The following is a 19,749-nucleotide window of genomic DNA, read 5'->3' on the forward strand; positions in this document are numbered from 1 at the left end:
GTACATATTTCCGGCGGAGATTATGATTCTGAAATTAGAGTGTGATTTCTGGTTGAAAATCGGTGAAACAACCAGTTCTTACAGAAGAAGAGAAAGTCGGCGCTAAAAAGTATTAAGAAATGAAACTTCTAATTCTTTTTTTGATGCATGTATCAAACAAAACATTGGACGGAAAACTTCATCAATGCGCGTAGCGCATTGATGAAAAAGTTTTCCGTCCAATGTTTCGTTTGATACATGCATCAAACAAAGAATTATAAGTTTTGTTTCTTATCATTTAATTATATTTTTAAGATAGAAAAACAAATAGTTTCTTCCATCAAAAGCTTGAATTAACGTTTTTGAAATGGCGCGTAGGAATACATATATATAAGAATGAAAACAACAACAAAACTCAAGGCTGTGCGTTTAGGTCAGGAACCGTTACTGTGCAGATTTAAATTATGGATACGCCAAATTAAAGGTGCAATGGTTAAAAGCTGAATTAGATATAAAGGAAAATAACAAATGGTGACTGGATTTATGCTGCATTGTGTTGGAGGAGACGTTGAACACTGCTTGTGTCGTTGGAACGGTGGAATGCAACTCGGCTCCATGGCTCCATTTCAATATCAAGGAAAAAGTTCAACACCTCTTCATCTAAAACGCACTCGTTGACTGAGCCCCATATAACGCAGTTCAATTTCATTCATATTTACCAGATCAGAAGTCGCCACGTGCTCCGTCATGTTATCGATCTCGTAAAGCACACGATTCATACCGGGAACTCGTGTAATATGTCTACTTCTACCAGTAAGTGGTCTACGTCATCAAGTTGACTATTCTGTCACGTCACCGCTTATGTATGTTCTTTCTTTAAATTAATTTGTATTTTATTCATATCTTTAGTTTTGCTTATTTTTGATAGCAATGAAAAACAAAAATCAAACGAATGCATGTCGTTATATAAATGCTTGTGTGGAAAATCCCGTTCTATAAATAGCGTTAAAATTAGAACGGGGAAGACGCATTCCAGAGAAAAGTAGTCCCGCGTGCTTAGTGCAGATGAACTCCGAACGAAATTTTGACAGAGAAATCAAACGAATTTTTCAACCAATCAGCATCGTTGATAAGTCATCACTTTAAAGGTTATTAAATGATTGAGGAATCAAAGCGACAAAGAAAATGATCAGCATGTTTGGCAGAAGAACTGCCCCTGGGTTGAATACAATGATGGTCTCGTATTTTGCATCTGGTGCAGAAAGAAAACCATTGGAAATTGTGAGTTCGTGCTCGTTTCAGATAATTCAGAATTGATTCTGTAAGTGAACACGAAAATTGAAAATGGCGCAAGCATTTTATCCTAAAGTGAAAAACCACAAGCGGCCGGATCAGACGTTCATAATGTATGATAATTAGTTGACAACCCTAGTTTTTTCTTTACTTATTCAGAATGAGAGTGATGATGAAGAACTAGAAGAATTAAAACATTGCAGGATTCCGGAGAATCTGACTGAAATGACAGAATTAGAAGTTGAAAGAGGGCTTGAACTCTTGTCTTAAACTTTCATTGTAATACCTAATAAAAATGTTCAAACTTGAAATTTCGAATCATGTTGAATATTGCATTTGGGTTAATAAAATTTTATTTGGGCTACCAAATTTTGTACTCTTACTTGCCCAATGGGCTTGCGGTAAAAATCATTAAGCGCGAAGACTGAGGCGGGGGTCCAGGGCGAAGCCCTGGTGGGGACCCAGGGGGTGAAGCCCCCGGAAGCTCCTGGATTAAAACTGATTTTATAGGGCTAAATATGTCTCCTATTTAGTCATTTGTACTGTTTTCTATAATTTTTGATAAGGTGAAATTAATAAAATGCAAATTTAAGGGGTTTTGGAAAAAATTAAGTTCTCCCAATAAAGTAATTCAAGAATTAAAAAGATTTTGCCGTCTACTTCTTCGGAAGAGGAAGATATTATTGCTTCTAGCTTTTATCTTTAGTACATTTTTCTAAACAAGATACAACAATTTACCTTAAATTTGAATATTTTAGGGGGAGGAGCACTGGCTGCGCACCCCACCCCCCCCCCCCCCCCACCCCCAAATCCGCCACTGTCAATAAACGATACCATTCCCAATGCCAAAAAAAAAATTGTTTTTTCCTAATTTTGAGACTAAAAATTCCCAATTCACTTGCCTAAAAATAGACCGCTGACATCGTAATTTACTTAGTCTGAAACATTGTACAAGTTAACTAAAATGTTCACTTTCTGGTATTAAATCAAAAGTACAGATCATGGCAGTGTGCATGTTGTAGAGCTACGATGATTCTAAAACGAGCCTACAACGATTCCTGATGTCTCAAAACAGCAAACATTCCCGTAAAAAATTGTTTTCTTTTCCTTCTTTTAATTGAAATCATTTGGTAGAAAATTCCCAATTTGTTCGATTTTGACACTTTTTTCCCCAACTGAATGGGTACCGGTACCAGTACCAGTGGGTAGAAAAAACCCGCTGATATCTAATATTGAACTTTGAAACCTTATTGTGTTATTATAAACCCTAGGGGCCAAGGCACAAACAAACTTAAATCTTCAGATATAAGGAAATATCCATACAAGTTTCAGCTTTTCCACTTTCTTCGTCCTTGAAAAGATTTACAACCCATTCTATCATAACTATTTCTTAATTATCGCCCCTCAGAGTAGGCATATGGTCCTCTATTTGAACAAACTTGAATCCCCTTAATCCAGTAATCCTTTGTGGCAAGCCCAGTGGTTCTGGAGAAGAAGTAAATCAATGGCCTGAAGGGTCACAATGGCGTGCCTTGAAAGCAGATTATAAAGGAAAACAAGAGGCCCATGGGGCACATCGCTCACCTTAGTCATCTTGGCCCGTATTTAAAGATTTTCCCTATATATTCGCATGTAAAACTTTGATCCCTATTGTGGCCTCAACCTACTCCCAGGAGCCATGATTTGAACAAACTTGAATCTGCACCATGTCAGGAAGCTTTCATGAAAATGTAAACTTCTATAGCCCAATGTTTCTTAGGAAGATTTTTTAAAAATTTCTCTTTAAATTTGTATGTAAAACTTTGATCTCCTATTGTGGCCCCATCCTACCCCCGGTGGCCATGCATTTTAACAAACTTGAATCTGCACTATGTCAGGAAGCTTTCATGTAAATTTGTACTTTCCTAGCCCAGTTATTCTTGAGAAGAAGATTTTAAAAGATTTTTCTCTATACATTTGCATGTAAAACTTTGATCCCCTACTGTGGCCTCATCCTACCCCCGGGGGTGGGGGGCATGATTTGAACAAACTTGATTCTGCACTATGTCAGGAAGCTTTCTTGTAAATTTCAACTTTTCTGGCCCAGTGGTTCTTGAGAAGATTTTTAATTGGCTCCACCCTATTTTTGCAATTATCTCTCCTTTGAAGGGGACATGACCCTTCATTTGAACAAACTTCAATCCCCTTCACTCGAGGATGATTTGTATGAAATTTGATCAAAATTCACCCAATGGTTCTAGAAAAGATGAATATATGAAAAGTTTACGGACATACGGACAACAGACAAAAGACGATCAGACTTTCAGCTCAGGTAAGGTAAAAATGGGGGACAGGTCCCCCACCCACTCCTGATTCAACGAGCCTGAATTGTTATCAATTATCCTCAGATAAGGATCTCGTAAATTGTTTAAAAATCTTCTGTATATTATATAAAATAAGTTCAAACCAAAGTGAATTGAAATTTACTTCAAAACCTAGTTCTCAGACCGTCCGCGAGGGCCTGCGATAAAATAGTCCGCGCTCAGTTGTGCATTGTGACATCAAATGTTTTGACTGTAAAGGATGAAATCACGAATGATCTATTTATCTATCTATCTATCTATATTCTTGCCATTTTTATGTGTCCTCGAATGATGCAACAATTACATTTGAGACGTAAGAATGCTTGGAAAGGAAGCATGTAAAATTCGTGCAAAAGTAGTCCATTCTCTCCTTAGTGCAAATGCAGAGTGGTGTGAAATGGGAAATCATTTTACGCCTGAAAGCACACAGATACCCAGGTCAGGTGATTGACAGCTAGGCTAGTGTTAAGCATTAATCTGCTAATCTCTATCTTTCTTATTTACTTTTCTAAAGGTGCAATGCATAATATCAATTAGAAAACAAATGGGCGGGATTTTATTTAACTGTCTATCAAAACCACACACACTCACACATATTAGTTCTTTTTTTGCGAGTTTTGTATCAAGAGGAATGTGTTAAGAGTAAATTTACATTAACATCTATAATAGTTAAAGTTCAATCAAATTCCTGAATGTTCAGAAACATTATTTGATAGATTAAAACACCTGCACATAATTGACTCTGACAGCTCACTCTGCATTTTGTTATTCTAATTTGGGACTCTCTAGCTTTTGTCTCTGTATGATTTAAGCTTGTCACATTATCAATGTTAGGAGTTAAAGGACACATCGCATGTTTTTAAACTTTTTAATTTTTTCAGTAAAATTAATTCATTTCGTGCGTAGTTTTCGAGTTTGAAAGCGATGAAATTCAAATCTTGCGATATGCATATTTTCTTCGATATTTTACGCGACATTATCTGTGACGTCATATGCGACCTCGAGCGAGAAGATTTGAAAACAGTTGTTAGCCATTTCATAAACAGATTAGATTTAATTGACAAACAAACAATTATCACATTAACGGCTTGTAAATAACACTGCATTAGGGTGTTTTGTGCCGTTTAAGGGTGTACTTGCTATCAGTAGAGAGGATTTGGACTGGTTTTTTTTCAATTTTCGAAGGAAGGTATGAGGGACAAGCCGTGAATATTTTTTGTCGGCACAACGACTTTGCCTTAAAAAAAACCTGTAGAATTTGTCCCTGTACTTTTTGAAACAAGCACTTGGACAAAGACGTAGATGAACTGTGAGAAAACGGTTCTATCGAAGCTACGCACTATTACATATAGGCCAATGGCATATGCTTTCCGTTCTTCTCTCAAATTCAATACACACTCGCACCAACTGACCTTCATCTTGTAACAACATATAGGTAGAACTTTGCTAGCAGTGTCTACCAACTAGTAGTTTTAAAAAAGAAATTTAAAGATAAAAGATAATTGAACTTTCAATTATAAATAATAAAATATGATATTTCCCAACTTTGAATTGAATTATAATGCTTTCATTTTTTTAAGGAACGTGTACGTGTTTACAACAACAGCACGCCGCGCTCCCATTTCCTAAGTAACAATGTGTAGAAACAAAAAATAATGATTAATAAAATTGATTGAATAAAATAATTTAAAAGTATTGTGATTTTCACAATAAGTTTGATCATTTTCATTATTATTATTTTTTTTTCTTTTCGAAATGCACCCGTGACAGTAGGCCTAGTTGTCAATGGTACATAATCGTATCATACTTTAGGCCTATCTAACTTCTCCAAAAATAAATTTAATAATAATTGCACTGTTTATTTTAGAAAAGCAACAACGCTAATTACAGTTGTTTACAGAAATGGCATTACCAAATAGTGTTTAGACAGTGATCCCATGTAAACATTATTTACTTGCAAATTTATGCAGATATCATACTCGCTTTCCTCGCTACATTTGGGTCGCTATTGGTATGGTCTGGTGGCTAAAAGATATAAGACTCGGAAAATTTGTCAACATCGAAATAAATCTCATCCATGGTAAATAAAGAGCAAGGTACAAATTTCGCCACAAAATTAAGATAAATTTAAAATGTGGTTTCACTTAGTTTAATCATTATGATTATGCACTAGGGCATTGACCCTGATGATACATGTGGAAATTAGTGACGTAATATGTTCTGTGACGTCATTTTCCTTATCTCCGATTGACATGATTTACCGAAATCGCCGAAATTAGCCGTTTTTATGCCTTTGAAACCATTTTTAAAGGCCGGCAATTGGGTATAAAAGCAGCCAATCGGGGAAAATGGTGGAATATATGAATTTTCTGGTCACATTCAGATTGCAGCACTTATTTTGCAAAAATAAAGATTAAGCAGTTGTACTGAACTTTTAAAATAGGTATGCTTGTTCCCCTCATAACTGTGCATATATTGGCCATATCTATTTTAGATATAAATTCTCATGAAGTTTTAATTTTGGCCTCAAAAATCTGAAGCAGCTAGGCTAAATTTGTATTTCAAACTAGAGATTGGCAGTTTGTGGGTGTGATTATCTTTTGTTATTGTTTACACCGGATGTTGACTCACATATTGCAGGAGCATGCTTGTCTAGTTCTAGATAAGTGGGATTGCACCAAAGGCAACATGTAATCAAATCACTGTATAATGTGGAAAAAAAGTACTTACTCATATATCATTGGTATAAATCCAAATTTTATTTTTTAATTATATATAATCACATTCCATTAAAAAAATTGGTTAACTTTATGAAAATAACTCATTAGGACTGTTCAGTCTGATCACTGTTTCAGAGTTTTGCAGGATTGCTGGTACCTTTTCTCGAATAATGTCAAGCATGATGTTTGTCTGATTAAGCAACAATCTCCTAGGCCAGTTGTGTAACTCCCATTAATTGTCTCTCACCAATGATGACAAATGTCCAATTGATCAACCATCACTCTAAAATTACTCTCAATCTGGACTCTTACATGTGAACATTACAATGCCAAAAGAGACAATCACAGATAGTAGGTCTCCAAATATCATAATGGACAAAATGTTTCTTAATAACCCTTCAATGCACATGTCCTCCATTGCACAGTTACAATTTCCCCCCAAATTCTTCTCATAATTGAAAGGTACCAAGAGGAAAATCATAAGTATTAGTATATCATATATACCAATATTTGTGTATATTATATTTAAAAAAAACTACATGTTTTAAAAGACATGGATAAAACAATGATGAATTCATTTTGTAGTTCCTAGGGTAAAGTTTTGTTAAAGTAAAAACATAGCCTTTCAGTGCCTCACAGATCGAGCAGAGTGGTAGAAAAATGCGGGAAAACTTTAGTTTATTTTGATAAATCATGCCAGTCTCCCTGTTCAAAATATCGTCTGCTACAGAGCACGTGTAGAGTCAAGCATCAGATTGCTGCTTATTCTGATAACACTGCTAAGCCCTGCCCTCTTGCCATATATGCTTAATTGTTGTAGGGGTGTAAAATTTTCTAGGTTACTCCCGGCTTTTAAGATCGAGCACATGCAACAACCACAGAGATGTTTTGTGTACAAATTAATCATGTTGAAAGTCATTAATGAGCAAAATTTCGACTTGGTTGATAATTGAGCAGACTATTAAATTTAACGTTTAACCATTTCCCGCATTCATCTCTAATACAAATTTCAACATTGATGGTGTTCATATATACAAGTTTAATGAATAAATAATATCCATATGTACAGCATATTAGATTTTATAAGACAGCATTGAAGAAGATAGTGTGTAATAAGAGAATTGGAATCTTCGACACAGATATTTCCGATTCCAATTTTAAACGTTTTATGTTTGATATAGATACGCAATGATATCAACGCAATATTAATGTAACACATGGCAAAGTTCAATCACATATTCTTTTTTATCATAGATAGTTTATGATATGAATTATCTCTCTAAATTGGTGTGCATATACTGTGGCGGCTACAATGCGTATCTAAATACATGTCTAAATATGCCTTGCCAGTCATAATATTTTAACGTACATGTAGGCTAATTATAACTTATTGGGTATGTTGCATATGTAATTTCAAATGCTATTCTAATATTGTATTAAGCAGAATGTCGACACATCTAATGATTGTCCATCTGAATAAAAAAAAACCACTCATGATACATATCTTCCCCGCAAAAATTGAATTAGTAGCAAGTCAAACATACAGGCTTTATATATATAGACTTGAAATTTGAAAATCAATTCATTACAATATATTTTTCATAATTTACATGCTGCAGTACCTGTATTTTTATGACATGCATGTATCCTATCAAAACAATTCCAATTTCATCGATCTGTCATTTATATTACAAAGTTGTCGAACCCATTTAGGAGAGGTTACTTCATGATATATATGGTAATGGAATATTCGCATCTACCCTGCTATAAGAGTGAATGTGGGTAGTTGATAGATGAACGATGTAGTATCTAGATATCTAAATAAGCTAAAAGATAAAATATACTTTGTATTATGTGTTCCAAGACAAAACCTGGTGAACCCCGATCATTACATGTATATAAAAAAATAAATAAAAAAATAGATAAAAAACATTTCTTAAGAAAACATTTTTTAGTAGAAACGACCGACTCTTGACTGCATTTGCAATCAATGTCAACAGATCATCTACTACTCTAATCGTTTCATGCTTAAATTTTCGCACACAACAATGGCTTCGAAAAACATGTGCCGGTCATGGTCACGGTCTGATGATATCGTGGCACTTTTGCACAATGATGAATATCTAATATGAATTTAAGATCGAATGAAACTTAATTGGCTGTTTTATAATAATTCAATTATTTGCATATTGTTAAGTATAACATTTTCTACAATTTTACATTCTGTAGTAATTTTCTTGAGATCGATTAGGTGAACAACATGAACAAGCATACGATATGTCTCCGATTTTCACCTGAAAAAAAAAACTATAATTGGTAAACAATGTGCGCCCCTTTCTCACACCAAAAATCCTTGAAAAAAAGTGCATATCATATTCGACAAAATACGGTACTATGCTACACATCGACGTATTCTTCATGATGTTCAAGCATAAATATGATGGTTTGATTCAGTAAAAAAGAGGCTAGATTTGGTCATCAAATTTTCATTTATTTGTCTCAAATGAACAATTTGCACCTAGATTTTGAATTTTTTCCCCGCACCCCCACCCTCTTTAAGAGGGGACAAGCCCCTCCCACATTCTTCCCCTTGTCGCATCACGAATCGGCCGTATACTTTCAGCAGCCGGACTAGTCACAAATCAGCAGGACTAGTAAATTATAGATTCTAGTAGTCCTTTTCACTAGTATAGTGAAAAAACTTAGTGTCAAAAACTGATTAGATCTTACACCTTTCATTATTTTGACAATTGCTGGAAAATATAAATTCCTTTGACTGACGGCATTATATATGCTGATGCGCTGTCATAGTGATTGACTTTGGTACTGTTAATAGACAGCCTCTGCTTCATCCATCATTAGAAACTGGCCAAAAAGGAATTGTTGAATAATTTATTAGACAGGGAAACCAAGGTTATTTTCATGATGTCTCTGACTAAATTGGCATGTAGCAAAAGGTAGGGGGGGGGTGTCAAAATATAAGATCCTCTCCCATGCGGACTTCGGACGTGGTTTGAGACAATGAATACGATTCATGATTCAAACTTTTTTCCTTTGCGTAAATACTAATGCATTGAAAGATTTTTTATATAAAGATAATTGTCAGGAGCCTGTATATTTTTCTTCAAATAATGAGTGGAAATAAATGCAAGTGTATATGCTAAAACATTGAATATAATACCGACAAGATTACTTTTTGTTAGATTTTTCATGGTGTCAGTGTCAAATCTTGTGTAGAACTTATCACATTGTTTGTAAATCTTATCACATCCTATTAGGTTCACATTCGGTCCCATTGTCGTGTGTTGAATTTTAAAAAAAAATTCAAGTTCATTTTATAATATTTCTTTTCACATATCTTCTGAATGAATTTCGTGTTCTTTTTACTACAATCCAAGGTAACATTGGTTAGTGCATGTTCCTTCGCTGAAAACATATTTAGTGCGCTCGAAAAAAAAAAAAGAAGAACGAAGTGTACATATATACACAAGAATAACTTAAGGTAACCATGCGCTACGTACATATATGATATTCATTTAATTTAGATTAAAACAATGCAAATGTAAATACAAAGTTAAAATTGAATGAATATATATGGGTTGCTCTACAATTCTTAGATACAATTACACTAATCGTCCTTCAATTCACACCATCCGCTGCATCGGATCATCTACAATTGATTAAAACTTTCGGAAAAAATCAATTAAACTTTCAAAATAAAAATCATAGTGCACATTTGTTTAATAAAACTTTAAGCATATGGCAACATAAATTGGATTATTTTCATATCGAGTTCATGACATAGCTTTCTTGTTCATGACGTCGCATAAAGTAACGTCAAAATGGCACAACGTTATCGTAAACTATAATGTATTTACATATGTATTATACATAAGTAAAGCTTTTTAAGAAGACATCATGACCATTTTATGGAAGTATACACTATATGAAAGAATTTTGAGGAATATCATTTAATTTGTCCTTAGGCCCCTAAAACCCGAGTTTTTAAAAATATCTAACACTACTTTTACAACAAGTTGATCGACGAAGGTCGCATATGATGTCACTGTACCACGTGACTACCTATCTAATTAACTAGGTTTTTTGAAATCGGGGCTTAGATTTAAGTCCGTATTGTGGCTAATTATCGCAATACTTCAGTGAACGAACTATTACAATTAATTTCTATAAGCATAAGGAAGACAAAATGCATATAATTCTGTATACTTTGAAAACACGAGATGTGTCCTTTAATTGACTCGCATACTGTCCGTGGAAAATTTAGTCAGTCTCCAATATCTTTTCAATGCTACACTCAAGGAATAAATCAAGTTGATGTAATTCTACTCTATATCACTATGCATTTTATTTGGGGTTTTTTTTTTTCACAGATGTGTGGTAGAGAAGGTTCAAACTGATTACAATCACCTCTTTGATCCACTCCACAAGTTTTCTTCCCCCAAACCCATGCTATCTCGGACATCACGTGAATCAGGAAATCTAGTCCGCATTGATATTGAAACCGAATAATATTTAACTACTTTTTGCAAATTTTCATATCTTTCAGATAATTGCTAACAAAACTTTCATGAATGATTTTTCTTATTTCTCAAACTTTTCGTAATTTGAATAACTGCTGATATCAATACGTATTTACTTTCGCGCCTTCTGTCAGTGGTCTTCACTAGTAACAACTCGGCCACTTCCGTAACCTACAATGGCCAATATATTCATCCACAACAATGCCCAAGGTGTGTTTCATATATACAGTGAAACTTCTCTACCGGCCGGCTCTCGGACCGAAAAAAAAATGGCCGGTTTGGAGGGGTGGCCGGGTTAACCGAGAATTTAGCATTGAGAGACATTTTATCTCGACATTCACAAAGTAGGTACTGTTCCCTTTCTTCTGGTGATCTATGATCAATTATCAGCGGAGATCAAATTAGTCTGCTTGTACCTACATGTACAGGTAATTATACACATGTAATTAATAAGAAATATTCTCACTGCAATCATCTAATTTTAAACTGAAAATCTATAACAGGATTCTGATGCATAAAGAAAACACAGAGGCATATTGGAATTCCTCTTACCTATAAAAACTCTGTTTGCTTATATCATTAACTTTGTTTTGACGTTTTTGAAAAGTACAGTAGTAAATATGAAATTGTTATTTGAATATTTCTTAAGAATTTTAAGTCTATGGAAATCAAGAAAATTAAGTTATCTTTTAATGATTATCATTAACAGTCATGGGTTCTTTATTAACTATGGCTTATATCCATGTGATAGTATGGTGCAACAATATGGGGTTTTGATACTGTATTCATTCAATATATTCCTAACAGGTTTTTACATTTTGTACAGAATTTGGAAGGGTCACTTGGACTAGGGTGTGTCAATTAACACCCTTGACAGCACAGGTAAACAATAGAAATTAAAGAGTCCACTTGTGTTTTTCACACCTCTGGTTGGTAATTCCCACCTGACCCTTCTGTCAGTCAATTAGCACACCTGACTGATCTTGATCACCCTTCTTGTCTTCATAAAGTGGCCAGTATTATAAGGGTAAATTACACATGTTTGTTAACAAATGTACTTTAAAAAGTGGCCGATGTCCGGTTTTCATGGGTGGTCGGTTTTGTAAGACTTTCTTTGTAAGGAAATGTTAAGATTTCTGCCGGGATTTTGAAAATCGGCCGATATTCAGGGAGAACCAGTTTTCTGAGGGGCTGGTATGGAGAAGTTTCACTGTATATAGTGAAAGATGATGTCGTTCACGGACAAAAATAATTTAAGATTTCTACATTTATATGAATTAATTCTTTGTGGTTTGCATCAATATTGTCATGTCATGCATTTTATTTCTTCTGTAAAAGCAACTACTTTTTTGGCAGAAGCATTGACAGGAAGTCAACTGCAGTTGATTAAAGAATTGGCAGGTGAGGCTGTGCGATTGCTATATGGTGTAAAAATGTGCAAAGGTTACAAATGATGAACAAACAACAGACAAATTTTGATCAGAAAATCTTGCATGAGCTAATAATTTTACACACACCTGTAGAAGTTTTCTTTTGAATGACAGAAGGCCACTTGGAATGGGAATTCCTCCATACTGTACTGCACACACAGCCACTGGTGGATCATATAGGGTAGATAAGTCTTTACATAACTACCCCCACTTTCATAGCCTTGAACTTTCGCCAATTTCTGCAAAATCTGTCATAACAGCTACATGTATTAGCACAATCTTTTATTCAAAAGTGTTTTTAGAAATATTTATCCATTATAGTATGATTTATTGGTATACGGACAGAAAGTCACAGGACAAAAAGTCACAAAATCCGTAGGACAAAAAGTCACAACACAAAAAGTCACAATGATGACTTTTGATTAGATATGATAAAAAGTCAGAGGACAAAACGTCACTGGACAAAAAGTCACAAAAATGCTCACTAAAGCTGTTGTACAGACAGCAGACATTTCTTACAGTGGATGGGAGGTAGAAGGGAATACATGTCATCATTCTTATTGGTGTTTGTTTTGCCACATTTAGCAGTTTTGGTTCATTATTAGAAGTTCATTATTAGATAATAAGAAAGGAAAAATCATTAACTTGTTTATATAGCAATTAATATATGACAGTTCACTTACTTCTTGTTTTGACAATAATCTGGAGTGAAAGGATCGATCCAAGCCAACCATAATTCCACCATCAGATTTTGTTTTGACAATCATTAATATGTAGTATACTAAACCAAATGATCATAAAGCTTATTTTTATTTTATCTCAATAAAAAAAATCTCTTTTTAAAAATCAAAACAATATTTTACAATAAATATGATAAAAGGAATAACAATTTTATAATTATCAAAATCTCATAGAAAATATAAATTTTGCATATATATATTTTCTTAAACTTTACAAAAAGAACAGATATGTTTTCAAATATTTATAAAAATCAATACTTTTTATTTTCTTATAAACTGTGACTTTTTGTTCTACTTTCATAAAATTTCTTATTGTGACTTATTGTCCATGGTTATTTTGTCCGTGACTTTTTGTCTGTGACTTTTTGTCCTGTGACTTTCTGTCCTACATTCGATTTATTTCCTATGTGAAATTTAGTAGTCATGGAAACATTTATGAATTTCCTCTTTAATCATCCCAGGCATTCTTAAAGCTGTATGACCCGATGTTCATGTATTATTTTTGTACATAATTACTTTAAAGCAGATTAATTACTTTATAAAGTTATTAACTTTTACTTAATTACATGCTTGAAAACATCTGCATGTAAAAGAAAACAGTGCGAATATTATTTAGAAAGTAAATATAGTGGGTACGTATATAAATCATCCCATAATAGACGTCTATAAATAGACCCACGCGCGTCAGGGGAATCCCAACATGTATGTATTAACTCATACGCAACTGTCTAGTTTTAAGGCTGAAGGAGCGTAAAACAACGAATTACTAAGAGGTATTTGATATTAATGTTCCCCAAACAAAGTTTGGGAACATATTGTTTTTACTACGTTTCTTATTATTATTAAGGTCTTCCGTTACCAATGGAAGACCTTCTAGTGATTGTACTGTTTATTATTATTATTTTTTTATTTTTTTATTTTTCCCTTTCGTCTCCGAGACGGTTGGATGGATTTTCATGAAACTTTCACAGATTATGGAGAACGATGGTACCTCGAGTTTTATTCATTTTTCAAAATTTACTTCCGGTCGCAAGATATGTCCAATTTCCGTCTTTTTAGAAGAGATCTTGTCCAGCGTTTTTCTCAGAAACGGTAAAAGATAGAGTCACCAAATTTTCAGAGTTAATAGATCTCACTTTGTAGGCGTGCAGTAGGGGATTAAGAATGTCGGCCGTCACTTCCGGTCGTCAAACTTTTTTCTTTCAAATTGAAATCTATATCGGTTTACTAGGTCTCTTTCTAATTCTCAAAAAATGTTGACCCCACCGGAAGTTGAATCTCCAACTTCCGGTTATATCAAAGAAAGACTATTCATTCTCTCATTTTTCAGTGCCATAAATCTCGGTCATGAAACAAGTTAATGAGTTGAGTTTTACATATATTTTAGTCACTATAAATGTCTAGAGTAACATTAAATATTTTTGTAAAATTCACTTCCGGTCGTTAGATATGGTGTGGACAAATTCAGACTTTGTTTCCCTGATATCTCCGGAACGAGTAAATATATACACTTGAAATTTGCAGGGGCTATAGTTTAGCTATAGTCCATCTTAAACATATTTTGTATATGAGTGTACGTCACTTCCGGTTTCAACAGGAAGTGGTTGAAAAATTTACTATATTCAAATTTTTTTCAACACGATTTCTCAGAGATGGCTCAATGGATTTTCTTGCCAATTATGAATATCATAGAGAATTTTAGTACCCTTAGACACGATCTTTCATTTTTACAAAATCTACTTCCGTTCTTAAGATATGTCCGATTTCCATTTTTCAAAAAATCATTTTGTCTGGGGGTAATCTCAAAAACGACTAAAGAGGAACAAATGAAACTTTCAGGTATTATAGATCTCTCGATTGTATAGTGCATGCACATTAATTTGTTTTTCATTATCACTTCCGGTCGTAACCGAAATTGATTGAAAGAATCACTAATTTCAAACTTTTTCTTTTAAATTGAAACCTACACTAGTTTATTAAGTCTCTTTCAAAGTATTCAAAGAATGTTGACCCCGTCGGTAGTCAAAACGGCTACTTCCGGTTTCTCGATAAAATACTCTTATTCCTTTCGTCTTTGTGTCCCCCATAAATCTCGTTTATATTTCAAGTGTTTGATATGATTTTCAAATATCTTAAGAACAGTATCAACATCTAGAGTTAAGACAATTTTATTTTTCAAAATTCACTTCCGGTCCGTAGTAAGCCACTACTTTTTCTTTCTTTAGTCTGCTTCTTTTTCTTGAGAACTCTTTCAAATAGAGACGTGAAACTTTCAGGGAATATAGACAATAGAGAGTCGCTGTGGTTTATGGGAAAAGACATCTGAATATTACTTCCGGCCGTCACCGGAAGTTACGAGAAATGGGTGAAAACTTCATTAACACACCTTTCATGTCTTGAAAAAGCACATTCTCTGATATATTTGAATGATTCTCGTAAGAACAGAAAGCTGTGTACCGGAAGTGTTCAAACGGAAGACCTACTCATTACTAGTAATGAGTGTCTAGTTATTATTATTATTCTTTTTCTCCGGTACTTTTTTCTCCGGTAGTGTTCCCAGAAACTACAAAAGGGATCAATATGAAACTTTCCAGGATGATAGTATAGCGTTTGTACATGTGCAAGACGATAGTCATTTTGTCTGCACGTGCATGCACGCGTATGCACGTGCATTGCAATTTTGGTACAAAAAATAGAAAATCAGAATATTAAAGGAATTGATATGAAACCTAAATAAGATGATAGTATATCATTTGTAGATATGAAAAATTATAGTTATTTTGTCTGCACGCGTGTGCATGCGCATGCACGTGCATTATAAAATATGTACACTAACTTTGGAATCAGTCTAACTTTTTTGTTGTTCATTGAAATGGCTTGATATTCATATCATAGGTAGATATTGAGACCCCTAACTGATTTGCATGGTCAAAATTACCAATCTGCACGCGCATGCGCTTCTTTTTGATTGGATAATACTAAAACGTTTGCAACTATCTTATTTATGAAGCAAATGACTTGGTATTCACAATATAGGTAGATAATATCTTTTTCTATATATTAGTGGAACAAAAAATGCCAACGCACACGCGCATGCATCGTTTTTCAAATGTTAATTTTTTAAAGGACGATAACGTTTTTGTTTTTCATCAAATTCTATTGACATTAGGGGTTTAGATGTGTCTTGGTACTCCTTACAAATTGCTGTGGTTAAAATTACTGCTCAGCACGTGCATGCACGTGTGCTGAATTCTGATTGGACGATTTTAAAATCGCTATAACTTCCTTATATTTGGTGGAAACGTTATGAAATTCATACTGTGGGTATATGATACACATGCCTGTTGAACGACATCAAAAAAAATTCGGAATCATACACGCATGCACGTGCAACGCTTTCTTTCATTTCTTGGTACTGAAATGACCATATTGAACGTACTACATGTAATTAAAGGCTAAAATGATTTTTTGCTATAGATTCACAAGGACATCACTTTTTAATTGGGGGAGGTTTGGGGAACATATGTAACGGTCACCGTTACAATTAGAACTAGTTTTATTTCTATTAAACTTATGGTACGTTACTGTTATCACAAAATACACAGCTTTACACAGATAAGACCACCGATGATCTGAAAGTTTGAACTGGTCACGTGACTGTCACTTGAAATGGCAGGGTGACGCGGTTATTTGTAAACATCGATTTAAAATCAAATAATTTGGGTTAATACAGGTGAAATAATTTATGATATGTCATATAGCCTCATAACTACATACGTGCGATGATAGCGTTTTTACGAGATGGAAAAAAATATTGTAGTTCGGACCATACAGCTTTAAGTGTTCCTGTTCCTGTTCTTGTCCACATGTCAAAATGTACACGTAATCCAAGTTACAAGTTTCCCAAATGAAGTATGAAGACTGATACTTTTCAACAGCTAGAAACAAGTGTAAAAGATAGAATTGTAGTTTCACTTTGTTTACCCCAATTTGTGTGTTCCAGATTTCTGCCCCTTAATAATTTCAAACTTGTTCTGTATTAAGGGCACTTCAATAACATTTCTAATTTAGCTCTGCACTAAGCAATACTTTTAGAGCAAAATAAATGAAACAATTCAAAAGCAAAAATTAAATCAAAAGGCATAATAACTTGGGAACGATGAAAGTGAAATCCAAGAACTCCCATTACAATCTTACTCTGTGTTTAGTATAATCCCCAAAAACATTTCCAAATTTCAAATGATTTACATGAGGTCAAATGTATTTCTTTACCCTGAGGGGGTATCTGACAAAATCAAATGACAAATATATATGTATTCGAAGGTGGATAACATACAGGTATTTCATGGTGGATAATGTGAGGATTCCATGGTAGATAATATACATGAATTCGAAGGTGGATAACATATAGGTATTTCATGGTGGACGATGTTTGTGGACATTGTACATGTATTTTATTTTATGGTGGGCAGCTCATACTTAATCATGAAAATCTACCATTTTAATTTTTTCTGCCTCAACATGTCTGGCTTTAGTCAGCTGACAAAAAGCAAACAGGGCCTTCTTTTCACAGACTGGACTGGCACACACAATGTAGGCTAAAGTCACCAGGGCGGAAGCCTCCCTGTTGTTTCTCTCATCCATTGCTCTCTCTAAAGACAAATTATCCTGGAAAAAATTCTTCATATATGTAGCAAAGCAAATGTAATTCAGTAAATCAAAACCGTGAATTTCATATTGTATATTAATTCCCTTGTTATAATCACACACATTGTATATTAATTCACTTAATATAATCACACACACATTGTATATAAATTCACTTGATATAATCACACACACATTGTATATTGAATAATTCCTTTGTTATAATCACACACACATTGTATATTAATTCCCTTGACATAATCACACACACATTGTATATTAATTCCTTTGTTATAATCACACACACATTGTATATAAACTCCCTTGATATAATCACACACACATTGTATATTAATTCCCTTATTATAATCACACACATTGTATATTAATTCCCTTGTTATAATCACACACACATTGTATATTAATTCCCTGTTATAATCACACACATTGTATATTAATTCCCTTGATATAATCACACACATTGTATATTAATTCCCTTGATATAATCACACACACACACATTGTATATTAATTCCCTGTTATAATCACACACATTGTATATTAATTCCCTTGTAATAATAACACATTGTATATTAATTCCCTTGTTATAATCACACACACATTGTATACTAATTCCCTTGTTATAATCACACACATATTTTATACAAATTCACTCGTTATAATCACACACATATTTTATACAAATTCCCTTGTTATAATCACACACACACATTGTATACAAATTCCCTTGTTATAATCACACACATATTTTATACAAATTCACTTCTTATAATCACACACATATTTTATACAAATTCCCTTGTTATAATCACACACATATTGTAAATTAATTCCCTTGTTATAATCACACACATTGTATATTAATTCCCTTGTTATAATCACACACATTGTATATTAATTCCCTTGTTATAATCACACACACACATTGTATATTAATTCCCTTGTTATAATCACACACACATTGTCTATTAATTCCCTTGTTATAATCACAAACACATTGTATATTAATTCCCTTGTAATAATAACACATTGTATATTAATTCCCTTGTTATAATCACACACACATTGTATATTAATTCCCTTGTTATAATCACACACACACATTGTATACTAATTCCCTTGTTATAATCACACACACATTGTATAGTAATTCCCTTGTTATAATCACACACACTAATTCCCTTGTTATATAATCACACACATATTGTATATAAATTCCCCTGATATAATCACACACACATTGCATATTAATTATCTTGTAATAATAACACATTATATATTAATTGCCTTGTTATAATCAAACACATTGTATATTAATCCCTTTGTTATAACCAAACACACATTGTATATTAATTCCCTTGTTATAATCACACACATATTGTATATTAATTCCCTTGATATAATCACACACACATTGTATATTAATTCCCTTGTTATAATCACACACACATTGTAAATTAATTCCCTTGTTATAATCACACACACATTGTATATTAATTCCTTTGTTATAATCACACACACATTGTATATTAATCCCCTTGTTATAATCACACACCTTGTATATTAATTCCCTTGTTATAATCACACACACATTGTAAATTAATTCCCTTGTTATAATCACACACACATTGTATATTAATTCCTTTGTTATAATCACACATACATTGTATATTAATTCTCTGGTTATAATCACACACATTGTATATTAATTCCCTGGTTATAATCACACACATTGTATATTAATTCTCTGGTTATAATCACACACATTGTATATTAATTCCTTTGTTATAATCACACACACACATTGTATATTACTTCCTTTGTTATAATCACACAAACATTGTATATAAATTCCCTTGATATAATCACACACATTGTATATTAATTCCCTTGTTATAATCACACACATTGTATATTAATTCCTTTGTTATAATCACACACATTGTATATAAATTCCCTTGTCATAATCACACCCACATTGTATATTAATTCCCTTGTTATAATCACACACCCATTGTATATTAATTCCCTTGTTA

The 19,749-nt window shown here is 33.4% G+C and overlaps 1 protein-coding gene across 6 annotated transcripts in view; it reads right to left on the reverse strand.

Moving 5' to 3' along the window:
* LOC125664628 (serine-protein kinase ATM-like) overlaps positions 1 to 19,749 on the reverse strand; it is a 408,026-nt gene that overhangs the window by 227,372 nt on the left and 160,905 nt on the right. For all 6 annotated transcript variants that reach the window (XR_008800024.1, XM_048897448.2, XM_048897449.2 and 3 more), the window contains exons 21-22: positions 17,543 to 17,713; positions 12,393 to 12,553 (exon numbers count right to left, since the gene is read on the reverse strand). Coding sequence is in view for 5 of the 6 variants with exons in the window: in XM_048897448.2 (XP_048753405.2) it covers positions 12,393 to 12,553; positions 17,543 to 17,713 (332 nt within the window). In the remaining variant the exon portion in view is untranslated. The remainder of the gene's footprint in view (positions 1 to 12,392; positions 12,554 to 17,542; positions 17,714 to 19,749) is intronic.

The sequence above is a fragment of the Ostrea edulis genome, chromosome 1 (genome assembly GCF_947568905.1).
Source record: "Ostrea edulis chromosome 1, xbOstEdul1.1, whole genome shotgun sequence".
In the NCBI taxonomy this organism is placed as follows: Eukaryota; Metazoa; Mollusca; class Bivalvia; order Ostreida; family Ostreidae; genus Ostrea; species Ostrea edulis.